Here is a 21,343-nt window from a genome sequence, read left to right as displayed (position 1 = left end):
CTAATCTTTTATCACTTTTATAATCATATTCTTAAATTTTAAAAAGTGTCAATTTAGTGTAATTATTTTTCATTTTTTGGATATGTTTATGGATAATGAGTGAATCATTCTTATTGTGTAACCAATCTTTTAGATGAAAAAGAAAATTACATTGTTTTGAATTTATAAAAAAAAAAAAAAAAAAAAAAAAAATCTGTTAAATTTAAAAGGCAACATAATAAGCACCTTTTTTATTCTTCAATCTCGTACTCTCTTCTTTCTTTCTTTTTTTCCTTCAACCTCCTGCTCTTAATTGTTTAATTCAATATTTTTAATTTTTTTTTTTAAAAAAAAAAAAATCAAGTCAAGCTTATTATGAGTTTAATGCACAAAGGAAAGCAATAGATCGATATTAAAATCTAAGTATAAGTTTAGAAAAATCAATCTGATTAGGCTTTTAGAAAATTTTGTGTATGCTCTATGAGGCGAGAGAAATGCTAAATTGTTATAGAGGAAAGAAACAGAAATTTCGAGTATATTCTTTCAGAAATTTTGTTTTGAATTAGATTTAATGTCAACTTCTTTGAAGATTGATATCCGTTATTCTTCCGTTAATCACTCTCTAACTGGGTTTTGAGGTTTTTCTGACGTAATCTTTCAACTCTATTTGTCTTTGAAGACTATTGTTTTCGTATGTAGTGTTAAATCACTCATTGGGTTGAGGGGTAAATTTAATCACTTAATCAAAATACTTTAATAATCTCCCTCATGTATGGGTTCAAACTTCTTTTTAATAGGTGAGATCCAATACATGTAATATTTAATTGAAATATAAAGTAAATGACGGAATCAAGGTTCGAACTCAGAACCTTTGGCCCTGATACCATATTAAATCACCACTTATCCTAAAAACTTAAGCAAATAAAAATTGATAAATTTAATCACTTAATCAAATTACACAACTCTACGTATCGCGAAGAAATTACAACTCTCTTAAAATATACAAATGTCATTAAAAAAAAAAAAAAATGGGTTGCTTTACTGCCATATGTGTAAACTACTAGGTACATTAGTACAGATTCCAACGTGGGAGGTCGATTTAAATTATATATATATATATATTTCTATTTTTAAATATAAAGCAGCTGGCTTTTCTGTTTTTCTCAATATATAAATATAAGGCAACCAGCTTGTCCTACTAAGTCTCGATGCTAGATCCTGATAATTTGGTCCGATACATCCACCAATATATATCATGAGCATTTAGGACGGAGCTTCGGGGCCCCTGCCCCCCGTGGGTCCGTCCGTGTGTCTAACGTCTCACGGTCTCAGTCATAAAAGAAGAAAAGGAAGATGTATGTTGAAGGAGGGTGTCGAGAAGCTTTCCTCTTTTAATTAAGACCATTGACCATTCTCATCAAAGTTAAATTTACTGGCTTAATCAACCTGACTCACCATGCATGCAACTTGGCCTGTTCCTCGATAAATTTTAAGGTTTAAAGCTGCAAGTTTAATGTTCCGTTTGTTTCGACGTAAAATGATTTTTGGAAAACGATTTCGGCATTTTCCGGTGTTTGGTAGAGGCGAAAATAATGGTCAACGAAAATCATTTTCGGTTTGACCGTAAAAACTTCTTTAATTTTCGAAAAACGATTTACGATTTTTAAAACCGTAAATCGTTTTCCGAAATAAAACTCTTCGTCCTTATACGCATGTTTGATATCCGATCGTCAGAATTTAACAATTATCGGTCGTCGGAATTCGGTCAGCGTCGAAGTCCGACAACATCCGGTCATCGGAATCCAGTCGGCGCCGGAGTCCGAGAACATCCGGTCGCCGGAATAAGGTTACCAGAATTGTGCTGGCGCCGGAATCCGGCCACGGGATGACCAAATTCCGGCCGGAATTTACCGGTTTCCGGCCAAGCCGGCCGGGATCCGGCCGGATCTGGACGGATCCGACTATTGATCCAGCCGGATCTGGCCAAAACGGCCAGGATCCGGCCATTTTGGTCGGATCCGGTCAAACTTTTTCGCCGGAATCCGGCGACGGCGACCGGACGTTGCCGGATTCCGACGACTTTTGTTAAACTCTGATTTTTACATTTCGTAATTTTTTCGTGTGAACCAAACACCGAAAAATATTTTCAAGAAAATCATTTTTTCTGAAAATAATTTCGTCAAAATCATTTTACGACGGAAATCATTTTACGTCGAAACAAACGGAGTATAAGTGAGGGTTTTTTTTTTTATATTTAAATATTTATTAAATTAATTTTTTTTAATATTTATATTATATATTTTTTTTTATTTAATATATTAATTAGAGTGCTTTCTTGTGTATTTAAATTTTTTTAATAACTTATTAGATATAAAATGACTTATCACTTGATTCAAATACATTAAATAATAAGATTTAAAGAAAAAAATGAAAATAAATTATATAAAGATTGATATGAAATAGAACATAATGCAGAAAAAATTATTTGACACTAAAACTCACCGATGGTGTAATTCTATTTATTATGCACAATGCAAACAATGAGAATTTATGGACTTTGAAGACTTTTCATATTTTTCTAAATATTCAATTCAAAGAAACGTCATACAACAAATTATGCATGTTGGACTAATTTCATGAGTGAGCTTTTAAAAAGAGTAAATAAGTGGAAGTTTTCAATAATTTATTGATTTTTTTTTTCTGAACGTAAATAATGAGACTTTTAATTTGTAATTACTTTTAATTACCATGATTGAAAACCTTAGTTATAAACTATTTATTAAATTTTTACTATATTAGAGTCTTAAAATTTGTTTTGGAAATAACCTTTATTGTACAATTAGTAAGTACATGCCTTAATTAAAGAGTATTTTATTAACTTTTTTCCATATTAGAGCCTTAAAATGCTTTTTGAGCTTTAATTTTTTTAAATATATATATATATATATATATATATAAATTTATTGTATAATTATTAATTGAGAGCCTTATTCAATTGGGGGCTTAGACAATTGCTAAGGCTCCAGCCAACCATGCATGCAACTTCCCTATTATCCTGTGTATATATATATATATATATATATATATATATTATGACCTATTCATTTCTTTAGTGTCAATGTGTCATCAATGGACCCAACTACAGAACTACTATATTTATCTCAAACATAGCATTCATATATAATTTTATAAATGGGTTAGAGTACGTCATAGATCATTTATTATTTTACAAAATTATAATAGTTTTTGGTAAATCTGATATATTTAATTGAAAAAAATTAGTAATTGTTTTATTATTGTATTGGGTGGGGCTGCGAACCAACCATTCAGAAGAATTATGTTTATTTTATTTATATGTGTTGAAGCAGTTTTTCGAACAGTAGACCAACGACAGATCACCTGCAAATAAGAGAAAATGATTTAAAAAAAAAAAAAAAAAAAAAAAAGTCAGATTCCAGAGAGATCAAATAAATTTCGATGCTGAAGTAAATAATAACTCTAAATTAAAAATAGAATTGAGAGTGAAAAGAAGAGAAAATGATCCCTTGGATGCTTGTCACGTGGCAAGGTTATAGCCATATGATATCATTCAATAAATTTTTATGTAGTGAGGGTGCCTTTTTACCTTAATTATTAATTTATATCTTATGGGGAAAAAAATAGAATCCGAAATTAGTGTCGTACCAATCCAACACGACAAGAAGTAAGAACTTTTTGAAAATTCATGGGTGAAACATTCAAAACTAGATTTGGAATTGGACCAGTTCAATGTCAAGGATTTGTACAAAGTTGGGGAACAGCTTTTTGAATATTGTATCTGGAAATTAAGGAGAGTAAATAAATGAAACGTTTTAAAAGTGAAGCAAACTGTAATCTCTCCGAAATGGGGACTTTCTTATGATAAGTCATCGAGAAGAAATTAAACTCTTTTATTGTAGCCACAAAAACAATAGTGGGTCTTCTAGACGGTGCTCGTATGCTAATTTGGACCGAAGGCTTGTGTCACTGCCTGGGCGGAAAAAAAAACTCCTACATCTTGAGGAAATTTGGGTTAATTCAAAGGATAAACGGACATGTAATTAATTTAGGCAACAGCTAGCTAATGGGTAAAAAAAAAAAAAAAAAAAAAAAAAAAAAAAATTGATGTAATACAAAAGTAAAAGTAATTTTTTAGTGTTTTGTAATTATTATTTTTTTTGTTAATATTAATGTTATCTACTCTACCAATGTCTCATTTTTATCTTATTATGTTAATATGATAGGGTCTAGTAGTTATTAGAATTTTTTTAATAATAGTTGATTTAACGGTTAATAAAACTATGCCAAGTCTGCATAGTGAAAAAAAATAAAAAATAAAAATACTACTCTTATATTTGGTTTACTCCTATGCATCATGTAAGATTATAGAGAGAATATGAGATTCTTATGTTTGGTTTACTCTTAGACATCACGTAAGAAATATGTATCATTTAAAAAAAAAAATACTTTATATTTATGTCTTCAAGTGCATAAAAATGTTGATACAAAATTAATTAAAAATTGGCATGTGGAAGAAAAATTATGAATAAACCGTAGTGTTTCTTTAATTTGTTAATATATAAATTGTTAATACTGTTTGAATTTTTTTTTTTTTTAATTTTTTTTATCCATAGCCAAATAAAACCTCCTCATTTATTTATTGTGTCAAAAATAGATTTGGACCGGTTCAATGTCAATGACTTGTAGAAAGTTGGCGAACCGCTTTTTTATGGATCTAGATTCTAGAGTAGACTCAGTGGAGAAAACGAGGTTTGAAAAGGGGAGCTCCTGTAATCTCCCCGAAATGGGGCTGAGTCATCGAGAAGAAAGTCTTTTGTTTATAGCCGCAATAGAGAATGGTGGGTCTTCTATTCTAGAACTGGAACGTTGCTCCGTGCTCGACTGCTCGTATAGTCCTATGCTTTGGACCGAAGGTTTATATGGGAGTGGAAACTGTCCGCCGATCACGCACGTAAAAAACACTCCTACGTCTAATCAGAATAAATAAATATGTATCTTGCACCTCTGAGTAAAATTGGGTTCAAACTTCAAAGGGTAACACAGGCCATTAAGAGACATATCGAGACAATTAATAGTTTAATGAAATATTAATAATTAGATGGTAGCTTGAAGAGATATGTATCCTTTAACTTTGTATTTTTGTCATTGGATTTCAATGCAGCAAATATCCCGTTTTAGGGTAATCTCTCTATTGGATATCACTAATGTGGTGTTTGATTTGCAGAATTTAATATTGTTCTCAACAGCCGCATTCCTATAAATGTGATACTTGTAAATCTTGAATTTCATGAATGTGACTATTCTAATGTTTGAAAATTGTTAGAAATTTGGTATGATTATCGAGAATACGAGATTTTTATATTTCGTTTACTCTTAAGCATAAGGTAAGAAATATTTATTTTTTTCAAAAATATCCTTAAGGAAATCTCTTCAAGTGCATAACCTATGGTTTTTCTTTAATTTTTGGGTTAAAGACATATTGGGTACTTGTGGTTTAAAAATTTTATTTTTTGATAATTTAGTTTTAATTCTCATAATAGATAGACCAGATAGTACCTGGATTTTGAGAAAAGATAAACTTGGTGCCTCCGTCTATTTTTTGGTCCAATATTTAACAGTCTGTCACGTGTCAACCACTAAGGGTTGACACGTGGCTAGGGACGGAGCTAGAAATTCTTATGGGCAGGGGCCAATGGGCAAAAAAAAAAATTTAGTAGGAGCCAAGTAAGCTAGATTTTTATTTTTACCTTATATTTTTTATTTTTTATTTTTTCCCACCTTATAATTTTTTTTTTTAAGAAATTTGGGTGGTAGGCCATCCCCCCCCCCTCCCTCCCTCCTTACACGTGGCACAATATTAAAAAATAAAAATAAAAACTTTAAACATTAATTAAAAAATAAAAATTAATAAAACTTCAAAAAATAAAAATTTTAGAAATTAATTAAAAAAAATTTTAAAAAACATTTAAGAAAAGGGTGCTCAAGCCTGGGGTGGCCAAACCACCCCATGGTTAGTTGACGAAGACTTGGACTGATTCTTTCTTCTTCTTCTTTTTGATTTAAAAATCTCTTCCAACATATAAAAAAGAGACCAAACGGTCTACTGTTCAAGGTTATAAAATTTTCTAATAAACTAAGTTAGAGGTACAAGGATTAGAATTTCCTCTATCCAGATAAAGTCAGACTCAAACCATAACAAATTATAGCTGCTAAAAGATAACCTAGACAACAGAATATGCATCTACTCTACTGTACATGAACCTCTACTTAATCTAGAAGATAACATACATTCTTAGCTATAAAATAACCTTTACAAACCAGATTTTGATCTAAAAAGACATAAAATAACTTTTACAAACCAAATTTTGATCTAAAAAAACAGATAAGGCTGCATAAGAAAACAACTGCAACACACAACAAAGAAACAGAAAAACAGGCTTCAACTGCACTGGCCGGTAGAACACATGGACATGGCCATAACCATTTTCTCCGTGAAGACTTAACTGATTCTAATTTCTCGTTATTGTTTATAATAACTCAAAGTTTTTTTCAGCTTTTCGCTGTCTGTAACCGGATCTAACAAAGCCATAGAGGATGAACCGATATTCTCCCTTGTAAGAAGAAACCCATTGCAATTTTATTTTATTTTTTATTTTTTTTTTGTTTCTTTTCTTCGTTTTGTTTCTTGACCGTGGAAATCCGATTGCATCACAATTTCTTTACTATTTTTTTCGTTGATTTAGCAGTGGGTTGGAATTGGCCGGGAAGTTTGGTTGTGACCTCTAATGTCCTACACCATTCATGGGCAACAGTTTCTGGACTGTACAGAGAAATCAATGAAGCGCCATCGTCTTCCTCTGTTAGATTCAAAGTTGATCAGAAGCCAAACTGTAAAATCATAGCTTTCGTTACTTGGCCTCCTTGTACCAAAGAGCATCTTCGTGGAGGAGGAGGATCGGAGGAGGAGACTTCGTTTCATCATCAACTCTTCCTCTCTCTGAATTCCTGTGCACCAAAACCAACCCACGTTTCTCTTTTTTCTTTTTCTTTTTTTCTTTTTTTTAAGTTTTATTAATTTTAACTTTTTAATTAATTTTTTTTTTTATATTGTGCCACGTGTCAACCCTAAGTGGTTCACACGTAACAGACCGTTAAATATTAGACGGAAAAATCAGCGGAAATATCAAATTTGTCTTTTCTCAAAACCCAGGTACTATCTATGATGCGAATTGAAACTGAAATACCACAAAATAAAGTTTTTAAACCACAGGTACCAAATATGTCTTTAACCCTTAATTTTTCAATATATAAATTGTTTATACTATTTGATTTATTTTCTTTGTTTTTCATCTATAACCAAATAAAATATGTTCATTTTTATTTTTTGTGGAATAAAATAGTTTCTCACTTTTATATACATATTTTACGTTCATTTCCATTTTTTGTGAAATAAAATAGTTACTCAATTTTGTAAAAAAATTATCAGTCTTAATTTTCTTGTATAACCATAACAACAATATCCTTCAAAAAAAAAAAACAAATAATAGCATCAAAAAGTCAAAAAGATTTAGTGCCTTACTAATAAAAACATATAGAATGTGGACATTCTTGTCATTTTTTTTTAAAAAAAAAAAAGAAAAAAAGAAAAAAAGAAAAAAAAAACATTCGTAAGACCAAGAGATTATAAATTCTCACATCTCTCAAAGGAAATTCACACTCCCAGCAAAGAGATTGTTTGCATTTAAAATAGAAATAATTGTTGAAGTAGCTGTAGTAAAGTTTTAAAGAAGAGAGAAGAAATGAATTGGCCAGGTGAGAGATATATATATTATATATTATATATTATATAAGGGATTTGCAATTGGGTGTAGTAATATATGGACTCATTCATGTTTCACTTACAATTTCTTTTCCTTTTTTTTTTCTTTTTTTCTTTTTTTAATAATTTGTTGACATGTATCAAAATGTGATTGAAGTCATATAGTAAAAAAAAAAAAAAAATTAATATCGTCAAATTAGAGACAGAACTGCATTAAGACTAAGGGGCATGCCCTCATTTAAATTTTTTTTTTGTTAAATAAAAAATAAGTTCGACCCTATCAAAATTAAACTTAACCCTTATTGCCCCGTCAAATGAAAAATTCTAATTTCAACATTGTTTCCATCAAATACTATACGGGTCAACAAGTGATAAAAAAAATTGTAAACTAGCAATTTGCGTATCAAAAACCATTGGCCATCATGGATTGACTTGTTTGAATACGATTACTATAAGGATGCTTTTGATATTGCAATTTTATAAATAAAAAGTACGATTTTAAATCGAATCGCAAAAATTAAATCGTTTAGGGTTGCTTTTTAAAAAAATTGTAATTTTAAAAGTCAAATTACGATTTTGTCAAACGTTTAATTGTATTTTTAAAAATCACGTTTTTCAAATTATACATTTTAAAATCGTTATTTTAAAATCTTACTTATTAAAATCGCAAACCTAAATATACTTTAGGAGCACTGATTGGTGCACAACAGTTGCACGTACGACTTGTCTTTTTCATTTATTAAATTATTACAACTAAGTAGGAGTGTAGGTCAATCGTTTATTAGTCGTAAATGTTCAATTAACAATTATCTTAAAAGATTTTAACAAGTAGAGAATCATGAAATTAATTATTATTTGAATATTTTATTTCACCGCCTAAACATCATATTAAATAATTAATAGTTTGAAAATTTTAAACTTACACAAAATAATAAAATTTATTTATCTAATTATTATTTTGATATTATTTAATACTGGTATAGTATATACATGAGAGGTCAAACTCTACATCAAATAATAAAAAAAAAAAAAAAAAAAAAAAAAAAAAAAAAAAGAAAAGAAAAAGGGCATGTTCATCTATTCAGGTGAGTTAGGTGGTGGCTTAAGGCCTACAAGAGAATAAGGCCCCTAATAATAGTAGTAATGGTAACAAAAAATAATCAAGGTTTTGTTGATGATCTGCTAATCTTTCCTGCAGCTGAAATGGCTTCTCTTAGTACAATCAAGGTTGTTCTTGCCGAGTTTGAAGACCTTTCGGAGCTAAAGGTTAATCCTGCTAAGAGCACATTCTTTTATAGTGGAGTTCATGTGGAGGAAAAGAAGGATTTGTTGGAATTATTGCAAATGTCTGAGGGTGTTCTTCCAATCAAGTACTCGGGGGTTCCTCTTATCACTAAGAGGCTCTTGGCTGCTAATTATGATTCCCTGATTGCAAAAATTTCGACTAGGATGGACTCTTGGCTTATAAGACATTTGTCTTTTGCAGGGAGACTTATATTAATCACTTCAGTCTTGTTTATTCTCCAGGTTTTCTTGGCTAGAGTCTTTATCCTTCCCAAGAAAGTTATCCGATTGCTATAACATAAACTTAACAAGTTTTTGTGGTGTGGCAGTGATTCTAAAGCTAAGGCTAAGATAGCTTGGGACAAAGTATGTGTTCCTAAAAGAGAATGAGGTTTGTAACTTAAAAGATTGGATATATGCAACCAAGCAGCCATGCTTAACTATAATTGGAATTTGTTTGCTCAAGCGGGGTTGTTTGGGTGGAAATTTATTGGCTTAAGGGGAAGAGGTCTTGGTTTATTCCCCATTCTTGTTCTTGGAGTTGGAAGAAGCTTCTTAGGCTTAGGGAGGTGGCAAAGGATTTCATTTGGTTCAAACTCGGAGATGGAAGTCAGATCTTTTTGTGGTATGATCATTGGCATCCTGTTAGATGCTTGATTGACAAATTTGGTTTTCGAGCTATATATGATGCAGGGAGTTGTCTAGGGGCTAGACTTTCTTCTACAATTCGTAATGGGGACCGGTTTTGGCCATGTGCTAGATCCGATAATATTGTGAAGATTCAAATCAATCTTCCCGAAATTGAAATCGAAGGTATTGGTTTGCATATTTGGAATTCCCGGAGTGGTGATATTAAAAGGGTAAGGCAGCCAGAAGTGTCTTGGTATAAAGTATTGTGGTTCTCCATGGCAATTCCACGCCACTCATTCCTCCTATGATTAGTATTTAGGAATGCTCTTGTTACTAAGGATAGAATGTGTCGTTGGGGATATGCAAGAGATACTATATGCCTGTTTTGCTATGGAAGTCAGGAATGCATAGAACACCTTTTCTTTTCTTTTTTTCAGTGTAGCTTTAGCAGGAGGATATGGAGGAACCTTATGGCTTCTTGCTTGATTTATGACCTTGTGTGGAGTGGACAGATGTTGCAAAGTGGAGTATATATATTTTGAGAGGGAGAAGTCTGTAAGCCACCCCGTGTAAACTCTGTTTTGCAGCTACAGTTTATCATCTTTGGAAGCAACGAAATGATTTGTACATTTAGGAATACTCCTAGAACAAAGGAGAATATTGTAGTTCAAATCAAATGGATGGTCAGGGCAAGGATCTTGTTTAAGGGGAATGTTAAGAGGATTGCTGATAATGTCAACCTAGTTCATCTTTGGAACCTACACCCTCTATAATTTCTACTGTATTTGTTGTTATTTTGTTTGGTGTAGGTTTGTTGACTCTTTGTAGCATGTGTTGTTTTCTCCCTGTTTGGGAGTTTTGCATCCAGTTTTACTGGAGGGATTGTTTCTGGTTTGAGATTGATCTATAAAGTTTTAATTCATCAAAAAAAAAAAAAAAGGGCACAATTCTCTACTCGAACTATTACTTTTTTAATACACACTCCAACAATTATCTTCCTACTTTTTTTAAATATTATTTTTTATTATTTTATTTCCAATAAAATCCTTTAGGAAACTGTGACAAGCAATTAAAAATAGTGAGAATTGATTAAAAAAAATGAAGTAAACTAGTTACATTAGCCGTCTAAAATTGGACAAGCATGTTAGCAAAATATAGACATTGGGTGTATAAAGAATTTGTTGGAGTGGAGCCACTAAACTTTTGAGAATGTGGGAGGTTTAAAGCATATGTTGGAGATTTTTTTTTTTTTTTTTTTGGTAAATGTTCACGTACCCCTCAAACTACCATTCAATTGACAATGTCCTTCAAACTTTTAATTTAGATAATGTCCCCCCTCCCAAACTACAAAAAATTTCTCCAACAATGAAAATACCCTTAATAAAATTCAATAAAATAGTTTTTTTTTTTTAAAACAAAATAAAATAAAATATTGTTTTTTTTTTAAAAGAAACTAAATATTCTTTTTTTTTTAAAAAAAAAAAAAACAAATAGTTTTTTTAATAAAAATTTAGTTTTTTTTTTTTAAAAAAAATATTTTGTTCGTGTGTTTCAAAAAAAAAAAATTTATTTTTTTTGTTTTTCGAATTTATAGTGGTATTTTTATTATTGAAAAAAATTTTAGTTTTTTTTTTTTTTTTTGGTCTTGGGGTGTATTGACAATTTTTTGGTGGTTTGGAGGGATATTGTCTCAATTGAAAGTTTGATGGGATATTATCAAATTGAGTGATAGTTTGAAATGGGTATGTGAATCTTTTTTATTTTTTATTTTTAACAAAAAAAAAAGTCAATTAAAACTTATTATTTGAATTCGTATGAAATGAGTATAATAAATGAATGCGAAGTAGGGATGAAGTCTGAAGTTTTTATGAGTAGGGGCTAGGGGCTAAAAAAACTTGTTAATAAGGGTCAATAGGCTAATTTTTTGTTTTTTATCTTATAATTTTTTTTTGTTACCTAATTATTATTTTTTTCTATATTAGAATTGAGGGGAGCATAGCCTATACCGGCCCCCCTAAATCCGTCCCGGAAAGAGTTTTACTACTCTAATATAATACAGTAATTAATAAATACCAAATTACAAGCAAGAATACCTATATCCTGTGACAAAATAAATATGTAAGAAATTATAATAAACAAAGGAAAAATGCTTGACGGATCCCCACCCCAAGTCCCCAACCTCTAATCCTCGAGTTCTATTTCTACTTCACATGGCTGCTATTGCGCAACGTGAAGATTCCGCAGACCACCACACGAAGTGGGTCCCAAAAACTGAAGTCATATTCCTCACCCAATAACAGCCACCCACGTGGAACCAGCACCATCCATACCTTCCCGGAAGATTCTCCTCCACTCGGACCACTCCTAAGTCGCCACATTGGAACCTCCCAACGATCATTTTCTCTGCTCCTGTAATAGCCACGTTAACCACCTTCTGATTAAAGACTTAACTTCCCCGCGTGTTTGCATTATCTGCCGTTGATTTCTGAGGCCCAGAATCTCCGCCGTTGGTTGCAGGAGACATAATTGTGGACACGGTAATTCACGTAATTATGAGTTTTTCTTCGTACATAAACTCCCGAACTTTCACAGTTTGGAGATCCTAAAACTCGTGTGTCAACTGGGCAAGTAGGATCAGACACTGACGAATCATCCAGGTACGTGGGTCTGGTTCTGATTTGAATTCCTTTCAATTTGTTTTAAGGGAAACGTCTATAATGCCTTGGGTGTACCTTACTTTAGAATCTTGATGATATATTTTACTAAGAACGTGTTGTGACATGTTTCAGCAGTGAATTCTTTTGTGTACTTTAATGATTTGGACACATAAAATCGTTCGTAAGGTGAATTGGTCCATACGGGCATATATTAGATGATTTTTTACGGCTTTATATGCAGCTATTTGAGGTTTCCTTTTGATTTTTGAAGTATACCGTCAGTGGAAAAGAAGGGTGCCCTGTTTGAGATTGTATATAAAAGCCTTGATGAGTCTGATCAGGAAGTTTGATGGGGGGTGTCAACTTGTTCATTTCAAGTTTATATTAATCACAGCCTGCTTTTGCTTTGGTGGGAAAAAAATGAAATTGGGTTCTTTAGAATCAGCCTATTTGGGTTAATAATCAGTAAGGTGACCCGTTGAATAGGAGAGTATTGGTGCAAGATTTAGATTGCTAGTTTTTTTGGCGGCATTTCGATAAACAAGCTTAATGAAGATGATCAAGTTGCATATGCAATTTTGCCGGCATAATGACACAATCTGTAATTTTTCTGGTCTTGGAGCCATATCTATGTTGTGTCACAGAATTAATATCGGGAATTGTATTACAGTTCTATGGAGGAACTTGTTAAAATATTAATTAAATGATTAAATTTATTATTTTCTATTCGCTTAAGTTTTTAAGATGAGTCAGATCCAAACGTTCTGAGTTTAGAACTTATCTTCATTAATTTACCTCTTATTCCCGTTAAATATTCAACGCATCGGATTTCACTTGTTCAGGAGGTGTTTGAGCCACACTTAAAGGGTTACCCTTTCCTATTAGTTTTAGTTTCTTAGGATGAACGGTGATTTAACAGACCTAGTGCTTCCTAAATTTGTGTGAGGACTGAAATGAACTGGGAATACATGCTTCTTTTGTGATTGCAGGATTTGGGTCTCATTCATCTTTTGAAACTTTGCTCAGGCAACTTGGCATGGGAGTTGTGACTGTTTCCAGCTCAGCTGCTCGAACTCCGCTTGGTTTGAGTGCGAAATTCTCAGCTCAACGCTCTACTTTGAAAATACCATTGATAGTAGCTTTTAAAGCAGATAAATCCAATAGCACTGCATTGGTGGCACCACAGGATCAGATCCCTTTACCCATAGAAACCAGTAAGGATAGACGGAAGAGACGAGGAAAAGCTAACAAACCTTTGAGAAGAGTAAAAGCTGTCATTACAGATGAAGCTTCTCCGAGTACCACCTTGGGAGTGGATTACAATGAAGCCGCCACCCAGCTTGAAAACATATACAAGCTAAGCCCAGCATCTGATGCTTCTGATGTGGAAAATGTTGTAGGTGGCATGATGAGAAAAAGCCAGCGGAGGAGGAAGATTAGTGGAGGTGATGAAAAAGCAGAGAGGAGAACCGGCTATAATGTGATTAAGAACCAAACAAAGAAGGTTAAAAGGTTGAGTCTTGATAAAAGGATTGCGTTGAAAAAGAACGAGGAAGATAAAGTGGTTGCTCCAATGCGGAAGAGGAAAGATGTTAAGGATGAAAATGTGAAGATTGAGCAGCTTGTAAGGGAGTACTCGGCTTCAACTGATTTGGTTAGTTTGGACTGGAAAAAAATGAGGATACCTCCAGTTCTTCCTTCTTCTGAACATGCTTGGTTGTTCAAGTTGATGCAACCTATGAAGGTGGGCCTTCTATTTCCAATTTGGATATGAAAATTTCCCTTTCTCTGTATTTCAAATTTGCATATTAGTTCTGTTCTTTTTTGAAATGAAATTGAGTTATCTTCGGCTGATATGTTATGAATTCTGACAATTAGGCACTCCTTCAAGTGAAAGAGAATTTGCAAAAAGATTTGGGGAGAGAACCAACAGAAGGCGAACTAGCTGAAGCAATGAATATGAAAGTAGTTCAAGTACAAAAACGCATGGGGGTTGGTCGAGCTGCAAGAAACAAGCTCATTAAGGTAGTATTCTTTTATTTTCCACTCCCTTTGGTTAAGCGGAATTGCTGCTAAAAGTTTCATTGAACTAGGGTGGCATTCAGATGTTGATTGTTCTTTTATTCTTAGCAACAAAGAGGCATGTTCTCTCATTTTTCATTTAGGCAAAATTCTAGAGGTCTTCTCATCTTCATTTAAAACACATTCTAGAGGATACATAATTTACATTAAAGCAAAGAGAAAATGCACATTCAAAGAGCGCCTGTAAAGAAATGAGACGGCTATGTCAGAAATGGGTATCTTTCTAGGGTCAATTTGGCTTAAAATTTATGGTGCATATAAAATGTGCCGTGAGTGACAATTAATTACAAAATTTGACTTCCAGTCCAAGTGACCTCGGCTACAATAGGCATATTTTAATTTCCTGTGATGGTATAAAAACTCAGTCTCAGTCCTGTTCTGTGTTAGTTATGGCTTTTGTATCTTCTGATCAAGAGTTGAGGCTGAGTATATTGTCTGCAGATGGCATTAAGCAAATAGCTATATATGGGTGCTTTTAGTTTGCTTACCAAGAACTGATTACATTGAATGCTTTGATTCTCTTAAGGATCTGTGGATTAACACATAAGGCTTATGTCAATTGCAGCACAATCTCCGGCTCATTTTGTTTGTAATCAACAAGTATTTTCAAGACTTTGCAAATGGCCCAAGGTTTCAAGACCTTTGCCAGGCAGGAGTGAAGGGACTTATTACATCCATTGATCGTTTTGAACCAAAAAGGAGATTCCGGCTCTCCACTTATAGTCTTTTTTGGATTAGGCATGCCATTATACGCTCCATGACACTCTCAAGCTTTACTCGTGTTTCTTTTGGCCTCGAATCGGTATGCTTTCTTCCTCCCAATTAATCTTTCTATTCTTCTTTTTGTTAATAGTAGCATATTGAGCTCCTGTGAAAGTGGTACATTGTTGCAATTAATACGAGGTAAAAAAACAGTAGAAATAACATGGCAGATCGACGTGCTTAATATATATGCATGTGTTCACTTATTTTTATGCAGGTTAGAGTAGAAATCCAGCGAGCCAAGCTTGAGTTGTTGTTTGAGCTTCATAGATTACCAACAGAGGAAGAGATAGTAAAAAAAGTTGGTATCTCCCCTGAGAGGTATCATGAAGTTATGAAAGCCGCGAAACCTGTTTTCTCTCTTCATTCAAGGCATGCAATCACACAAGAAGAGTACATTAAGGGGATCACTGATGTTGATGGTGTTGGAGCTGATAACTGGAGGCAACCTGCTCTTCTCAGGCTTGCTCTTGATGATGTGGTAATCACTCATCCTCACCAACCTTGCATTTCGTTCTGCATATATAGCTTACTCTCTCTTGCTTCTAAACAAATGTCATTCAACTCATTGAATTCTTTCACCAGTTGATTTTTTTTTTTTTGAATGGACATGAAATATAATTGATTTTGAGAATCTGCTAGTGAATTAGATGTTAGACCTTTCTATCAGCTTAAGCTTTTAGGATCAAATGGATGTCAGAACTTAAAAACTTGTATTTGATTTTTTTTATCCAGCTTGATTCTCTAAAGCCCAAGGAGAGCTTGGTAATGAGGCAAAGATATGGGCTTGATGGTAAAGGTGATAGAACATTGGGAGAGATTGCTGGCAACTTAAATATTTCAAGAGAAATGGTTCGGAAGCATGAAGTCAAGGCTTTACTGAAGCTCAAGCATCCAGCTCGAGTGGATTATCTTCGCCAACATTTAGTATAAACTGAATACAGCATCATATACGTCTCTTGTATAACTCTTTCCCTCTCATGGTTTTCTGCTTACCAAATCCTTCTGTATACTTGGTCTCTGTATTATATATACTCTTTTAACCACCCAAACCATTGTAACAACCAAAAAAGAAAAAGGAAAAAGGAAAAGGAAGCTAGATAAACGAAAAGAAAGCCATGTATAAATGAAATGTGTACTATTTGTTTTCACATTATATCAATGTGATGAAAATTATAGAGTGGCGGTTCTAATTAGCAATTCAAGAATTCATATATTCCTACATCTATTCTAAATAGATATACAAATTAAACAAATTAAGGTACGATTCACACTTTTTCACAATGTTGTGAACTCATGTTGGCAATGTAATTAAGCTAGTACAAGGCCTAACCACCCGAAAATTCTTCGTCTCCATCGATCTTCCGCTTTTTTCTTTAATTTTTTTCATCTTATTATGAAATTCTTCATTTTTAACATAATTCATTTGAGTTATTTAGTCAAAGCTTGGAAGGTACCAGATGAATGGATCAATATATATATATAAAGCCAACAGCTCATATGATATGATATGATATGATAGGAGTTAGGATAAGGTTTGAGCAGTAACGTTGACAGCACCTGATGAAGACAAATATGCTGCAATTTCTTGGAAGCTATGCCTGTCGATCTGCTCCACTGCAAAACTTTGAATACGCCACAACTTTTTTTAAACTATAGACAATTCAAGCATATACCTGTATTTGTCTCACTTGTTGATCCATTGGCCAAGATTACAAGTGGGAGTGGGGGAAGATTCTTTATTAATCATGATAATATCCATTGCTAGCTATGAGAGTTTCAAAAAATATATATTTATTTATTCGCTAAATTTAAAAGCCAAAAAAACAATTAAAGACAGAAACAACTTTTGTGTAGCAATTGAAAATCAATGAGCAAAGATTTTGGAATTCTCTTTCTTATGCAATTTTCTTCTATCACCGACCCCTTCCCAGTGTCTCATTATCCAAAACCTCTCTATTTCTTCCGCATTTCGGCCTGGAATCCTTCCCGCTATTAAATCCCACCTGAAAGGAACCCCAAGTGTTAGTATTTGATAATCACCAGAATATACATATATATATATATATAGCCTCTATGTGTTAGGATATTAATTTAGTCTATCATTTCTTATTAACTTAAGTGATGCAGGCTGGATATCAAAACAACGGACAAAAAAAAAAAAAAAAAAAAAAAAAAAAAATAAGGCTGAGAGGATTGAGTCTCACAACCCTAGCTAGCTGTATCCCGTGAAGTCCCACTTCGAATAAATTTTAACTTGAACCAAAGTCTCATTGGTCAATAATGAAGAGCGATGGAGTCTCAAACAACATATGTTTATTCATAAATCTCCGGCCATGTCGATCTACTTTGGAGTATAAACTATAAAGGCACACTTAAATAGATTCATTGGCTCGACCTTAACCATAATTTGATTGACTTTGAACAAAACCCATTAAATAAGCTAATAACCATAGCCTAATTAATTTACTTTGGGCAAAACTTATTTATTGAATTATAAAATAACACCCATGGCTCTTAAAAATTAAATACTAATAACCCATTATTAATTAATAGAACTTAAATAAAGTTATAAGACCCAATTATCTCTTATCTCGTATCATAAAATTTTTTGAGATAAGTAGTAATTAATTTCACATTGTATCGAAATTAATAGAAGTCATGAATTAAAAATCCTGAATCCACAATTTTTTGGATTAATGTTATTATACCCCTAATGCAAAAATAGCAACAGTTGATAAAGAAATGATAATTCCCTTACACAAATGGTTATGGGTAGTCTTTGGTTATGACAAGCTGTCCGAAATATTAAGGATCGATATATATATACAAGCACAAAACCAGTCATGAATTGAAGCTGAGATTTCAAATACCGAAATTAAAAAGGACAAACTAACAACATTTGGAGCACAACCTTTTAATTTCAAGCATTGCACTACAAAAGACAATCATAAATAATAAAAATAAATTGGAGGCATGCATTAATTTTATATACCATAAGAAGATTTTGCGCAGCATAATCAAGTACTAGTAAGCCTTATCTAGGGCGTCTGACCAAAAGACACAGTCCACACGTTTGTTCTAGTCGATCAGTACAACTTCTTTTCTACACTCATTCACGCATGCCCATGTGCGTTGGCATCAGACTCTAAAAAGAAAGCTTTCTTCCCCATGTAATATATGGATCTTGATCTACCACCTAATTCACTCGGTTTTACGTAGAAAAGAGTGTGATTTAATTGGTTAATGGGGTTGTTTAGAAAGAAGAGAAAACGTTAGAAATTGTATATAAATCACAAATATCTGGGGCCCAATTCGATTGTTCATCGAAATATATGATCTGAAGCAAATTAAGGGCGACTGACATTATGTACTGATAGTTTTGTAGTGATGATCATGAGCTTACCTCTCCCCAACAAGTCTATACATTCTATAGATGAGATCTTCTTCTTGATCAGTCATGTTTATAACCTCCCATTCAATACTACTAACCTCTGCGTCCAGACAAATAAACAAAACAAAAAGTTTAATCTAATTAAGAGCAGAAAATGAGTGAAAAAAAAAAAACTCCATTGTTGAAAGCAAACATATATATATATATATATATATATATATATATATATATATATATATATATATAAAGGCAAAAGAATTGGAAAAGGACACTGACCCTCAGACTCAAAACTGGTGATTTCGACTTGTGCCCGGCGACGTCGACCGCCCATGGTTTCTATTAAGAGAGTGGAGATGAAGAAAACTTTTGAGAGAAGGAAAGAGAAGAAAAGCTGTGGATTGCGCGCCTAGGGAAGGTAATTATAAGGGATATTAACAGAGTATATGTGTCTGGGAGTCCAAACAAAAGAGAATGTACATTATATATATATTGATAGGACTGCCGGCCCAACGAACCTATAGCAGATGCATGTGTGTGTGTGTGTTGACTTGTAGGCTCGTGCCTGAACCGAATTGGTAGATCGATAGTTGAATAGACAGTGAGAGCTAGGGGGGGAAAACTGATCAGGTAAAACATTTAGAAATATATATATATACAATAAAACAATAAGAAAAAAGATAGAGATATTAAATATTAATAATTAAAGGCTACTGCATGTTTGAGTAATTAGTTACGTTTAATATACAGTTAATCTGAAAATGATAAGCCTTGTCTATATCTTAAAAGTAAAATAATACCTGCATGTGAGACGTTTAAAAAAGTCGTGCACCAGACTCATCCTCATCATTGTAATCATATCTATAATTCATTTTTTAAGTCAATGGACGTTAGATATTGAACCATATTTCTCATTTTTAGAGCACTCTCATATTTTCTCTTTAATTTTTTTTTTTTCAAAAAAAAAAATTTAAGGAGTAAAACTACTTTTTTCTTTGATATACAAATGCACTCCATAATCTCATACGGGCACTTTCATCGGATTCTCTAAAGCTTGTTTATTTTCTTAAATAATATATGAAAAGATTCATAAGTTAGAAAAAAAAAACCACATGCTACCTAATGAATTTGATAGCAGTAGCATTTTAGCTTTCATATTCATTATTTTAACACAATATTTTTCTCTCCCCTCTTCCCTGTCCTCTCTTTACCTTCATTTAATTTGAACTATTTTGAAATTTTGTAAAAAAAAGTGAAGATAAATAGGAAACTTGTATTTTGTAAAGAAAAAAAAATATATTAATGATATATGAAAAAATAATAAAAGCTATTATGGAGAAAAAATATATGTAATTAATATTCGGAGGATCCTATATATTTTTAGATCAATTTTAATATTTCTATTTCTATTTCTATATTACATTGTCTTAAAACATTCACAACAATTTTCTTAAAGGAGATCTGTTCTCTAAATTTTAGAAAAAAAAATTTAAAAAGTTACAAAAATATATTATCTCTCTCATACTTTATCTTATTTTTCCAACTTATAATTAAAGTAAAAGTAAAAAAATAATATTTTAATGATATAGGAAAAAATGAAAGAAAATTGTTGTGAGGTGTTTTTTTATAAGAAAATAAAAAGTAATTTTGTTTTTTATATTAAAAATATAGTTGAAAAACTATGAGAATGCTATTAGGGTGAAAAGTTAAAACCAACCAGATAAAAGATAGTGGTGTACCTGCAGAAAAATTAAAAAACTAATAAAAATTGATGGAGAAATAAATTATGTTTCTCATAATATTTCCATTAATGTCATAATCATTACCTAATAGTGTTGTGGTTGTTGCCGTATCCTAATAATTGGCTATAACCTGCCATCGATCAGAAAAGAGAAGACAAACTGACAAACACCCCACCTCTTTTTATCTCTCTCTCTCTCTCTCTCTTCTTCTTCTTCTTCTTCTTCTTCTTCTCAAAAATAAATTCCTTCTTTATTTATTTATGGGATAATTACATTATTAGTCCATATAATATGCTATAATTATTTTTCACTTTCTATGGTTTAAAAAGTGTATGGAAGATCCTTATGGTATGCAATAATTACAAATCGATCCCTGACGTCAAATTCTGTTAAAATTTTTAACAGATTCCGTCAAATGCCACTTTAGTGCCACGTGTCGTCATCTTATTGGTGACACGTGGCGCTCACATGTCCAATCTTAATAAAATATTATAAATTTATTAAAAAATAAAAGAAAAAGTACACATATCTTTCTCAAACTACCACTCAATTGTCAATGTACCTTCCAAACTACCAATTGTGTTAATTGCCTCCCTCAAACTACCAAAAATTGTCAATGTCCCCCCTAATACCAACAAAAAGACAAAAATAACCCTAATTTTTTTTGAATAAGACAAAAATGTCCTTATAAATTCGAAAAAAAAACTAAAACTAAAAAATTATTTTTTTAAAAAAAAAATTAAACAAATTAAACAAAAAAATAACTGAAAAATATAAAAACAATTTTATTTTTTTAAAAAAAGAAAAAGGAAAAACCAGTTTTTTATTAAATTAAAAAAACGAAAAAAGAATGATTTTTTTTTTAAAACAAAAAAAAAAACCAAACGAAGAAATAACTGAAACTTACAAAAATAATTTGTTTTAACAAAAAAAAAAAAAAACAGTTTTTAATTTTTAA

General features: G+C 32.0%; 3 protein-coding genes across 4 annotated transcripts; 2 read left to right on the top strand and 1 right to left on the bottom strand.

Moving 5' to 3' along the window:
* Window positions 1-8,980: 8,980 nt before the first annotated feature.
* Window positions 8,981-12,758, top strand: LOC133861533 (uncharacterized). Its single transcript, XM_062297322.1, has 6 exons — window positions 8,981-9,351; window positions 9,451-9,487; window positions 9,670-9,981; window positions 10,189-10,278; window positions 12,344-12,408; window positions 12,680-12,758. The coding sequence occupies exons 1-6, from the start codon at window positions 8,981-8,983 to the stop codon at window positions 12,756-12,758; spliced, it is 954 nt and encodes a 317-aa protein (XP_062153306.1).
* LOC133857860 (RNA polymerase sigma factor sigE, chloroplastic/mitochondrial) lies at window positions 12,235-16,445 on the top strand. 2 transcript variants are annotated; one of them, XM_062293231.1, is made up of 6 exons: window positions 12,235-12,408; window positions 13,435-14,152; window positions 14,287-14,433; window positions 15,056-15,292; window positions 15,470-15,733; window positions 15,988-16,445. In XM_062293231.1, the coding sequence occupies exons 2-6, from the start codon at window positions 13,445-13,447 to the stop codon at window positions 16,183-16,185; spliced, it is 1,554 nt and encodes a 517-aa protein (XP_062149215.1). In that variant the 5' UTR covers window positions 12,235-12,408; window positions 13,435-13,444; the 3' UTR covers window positions 16,186-16,445. The 2 variants fall into 2 exon arrangements, with proteins under 2 accessions (XP_062149215.1, XP_062149206.1); XM_062293222.1 differs by having other exon boundaries at window positions 13,398-14,152.
* Window positions 16,446-16,954: 509 nt separating this feature from the next.
* LOC133862462 (transcription factor TRY) lies at window positions 16,955-19,202 on the bottom strand. Its single transcript, XM_062298297.1, has 3 exons — window positions 18,923-19,202; window positions 18,659-18,746; window positions 16,955-17,258 (listed from the first exon to the last, which is right to left on the bottom strand). The coding sequence occupies exons 1-3, from the start codon at window positions 18,975-18,977 to the stop codon at window positions 17,120-17,122; spliced, it is 282 nt and encodes a 93-aa protein (XP_062154281.1). The 5' UTR covers window positions 18,978-19,202; the 3' UTR covers window positions 16,955-17,119.
* Window positions 19,203-21,343: the final 2,141 nt, after the last annotated feature.

This window comes from Alnus glutinosa, chromosome 1, assembly GCF_958979055.1.
Source record: "Alnus glutinosa chromosome 1, dhAlnGlut1.1, whole genome shotgun sequence".
In the NCBI taxonomy this organism is placed as follows: Eukaryota; Viridiplantae; Streptophyta; class Magnoliopsida; order Fagales; family Betulaceae; genus Alnus; species Alnus glutinosa.
The sequence above is the reverse complement of the archived record's forward strand: the minus strand, read 5'-3'. Positions and strand labels throughout refer to the sequence as shown.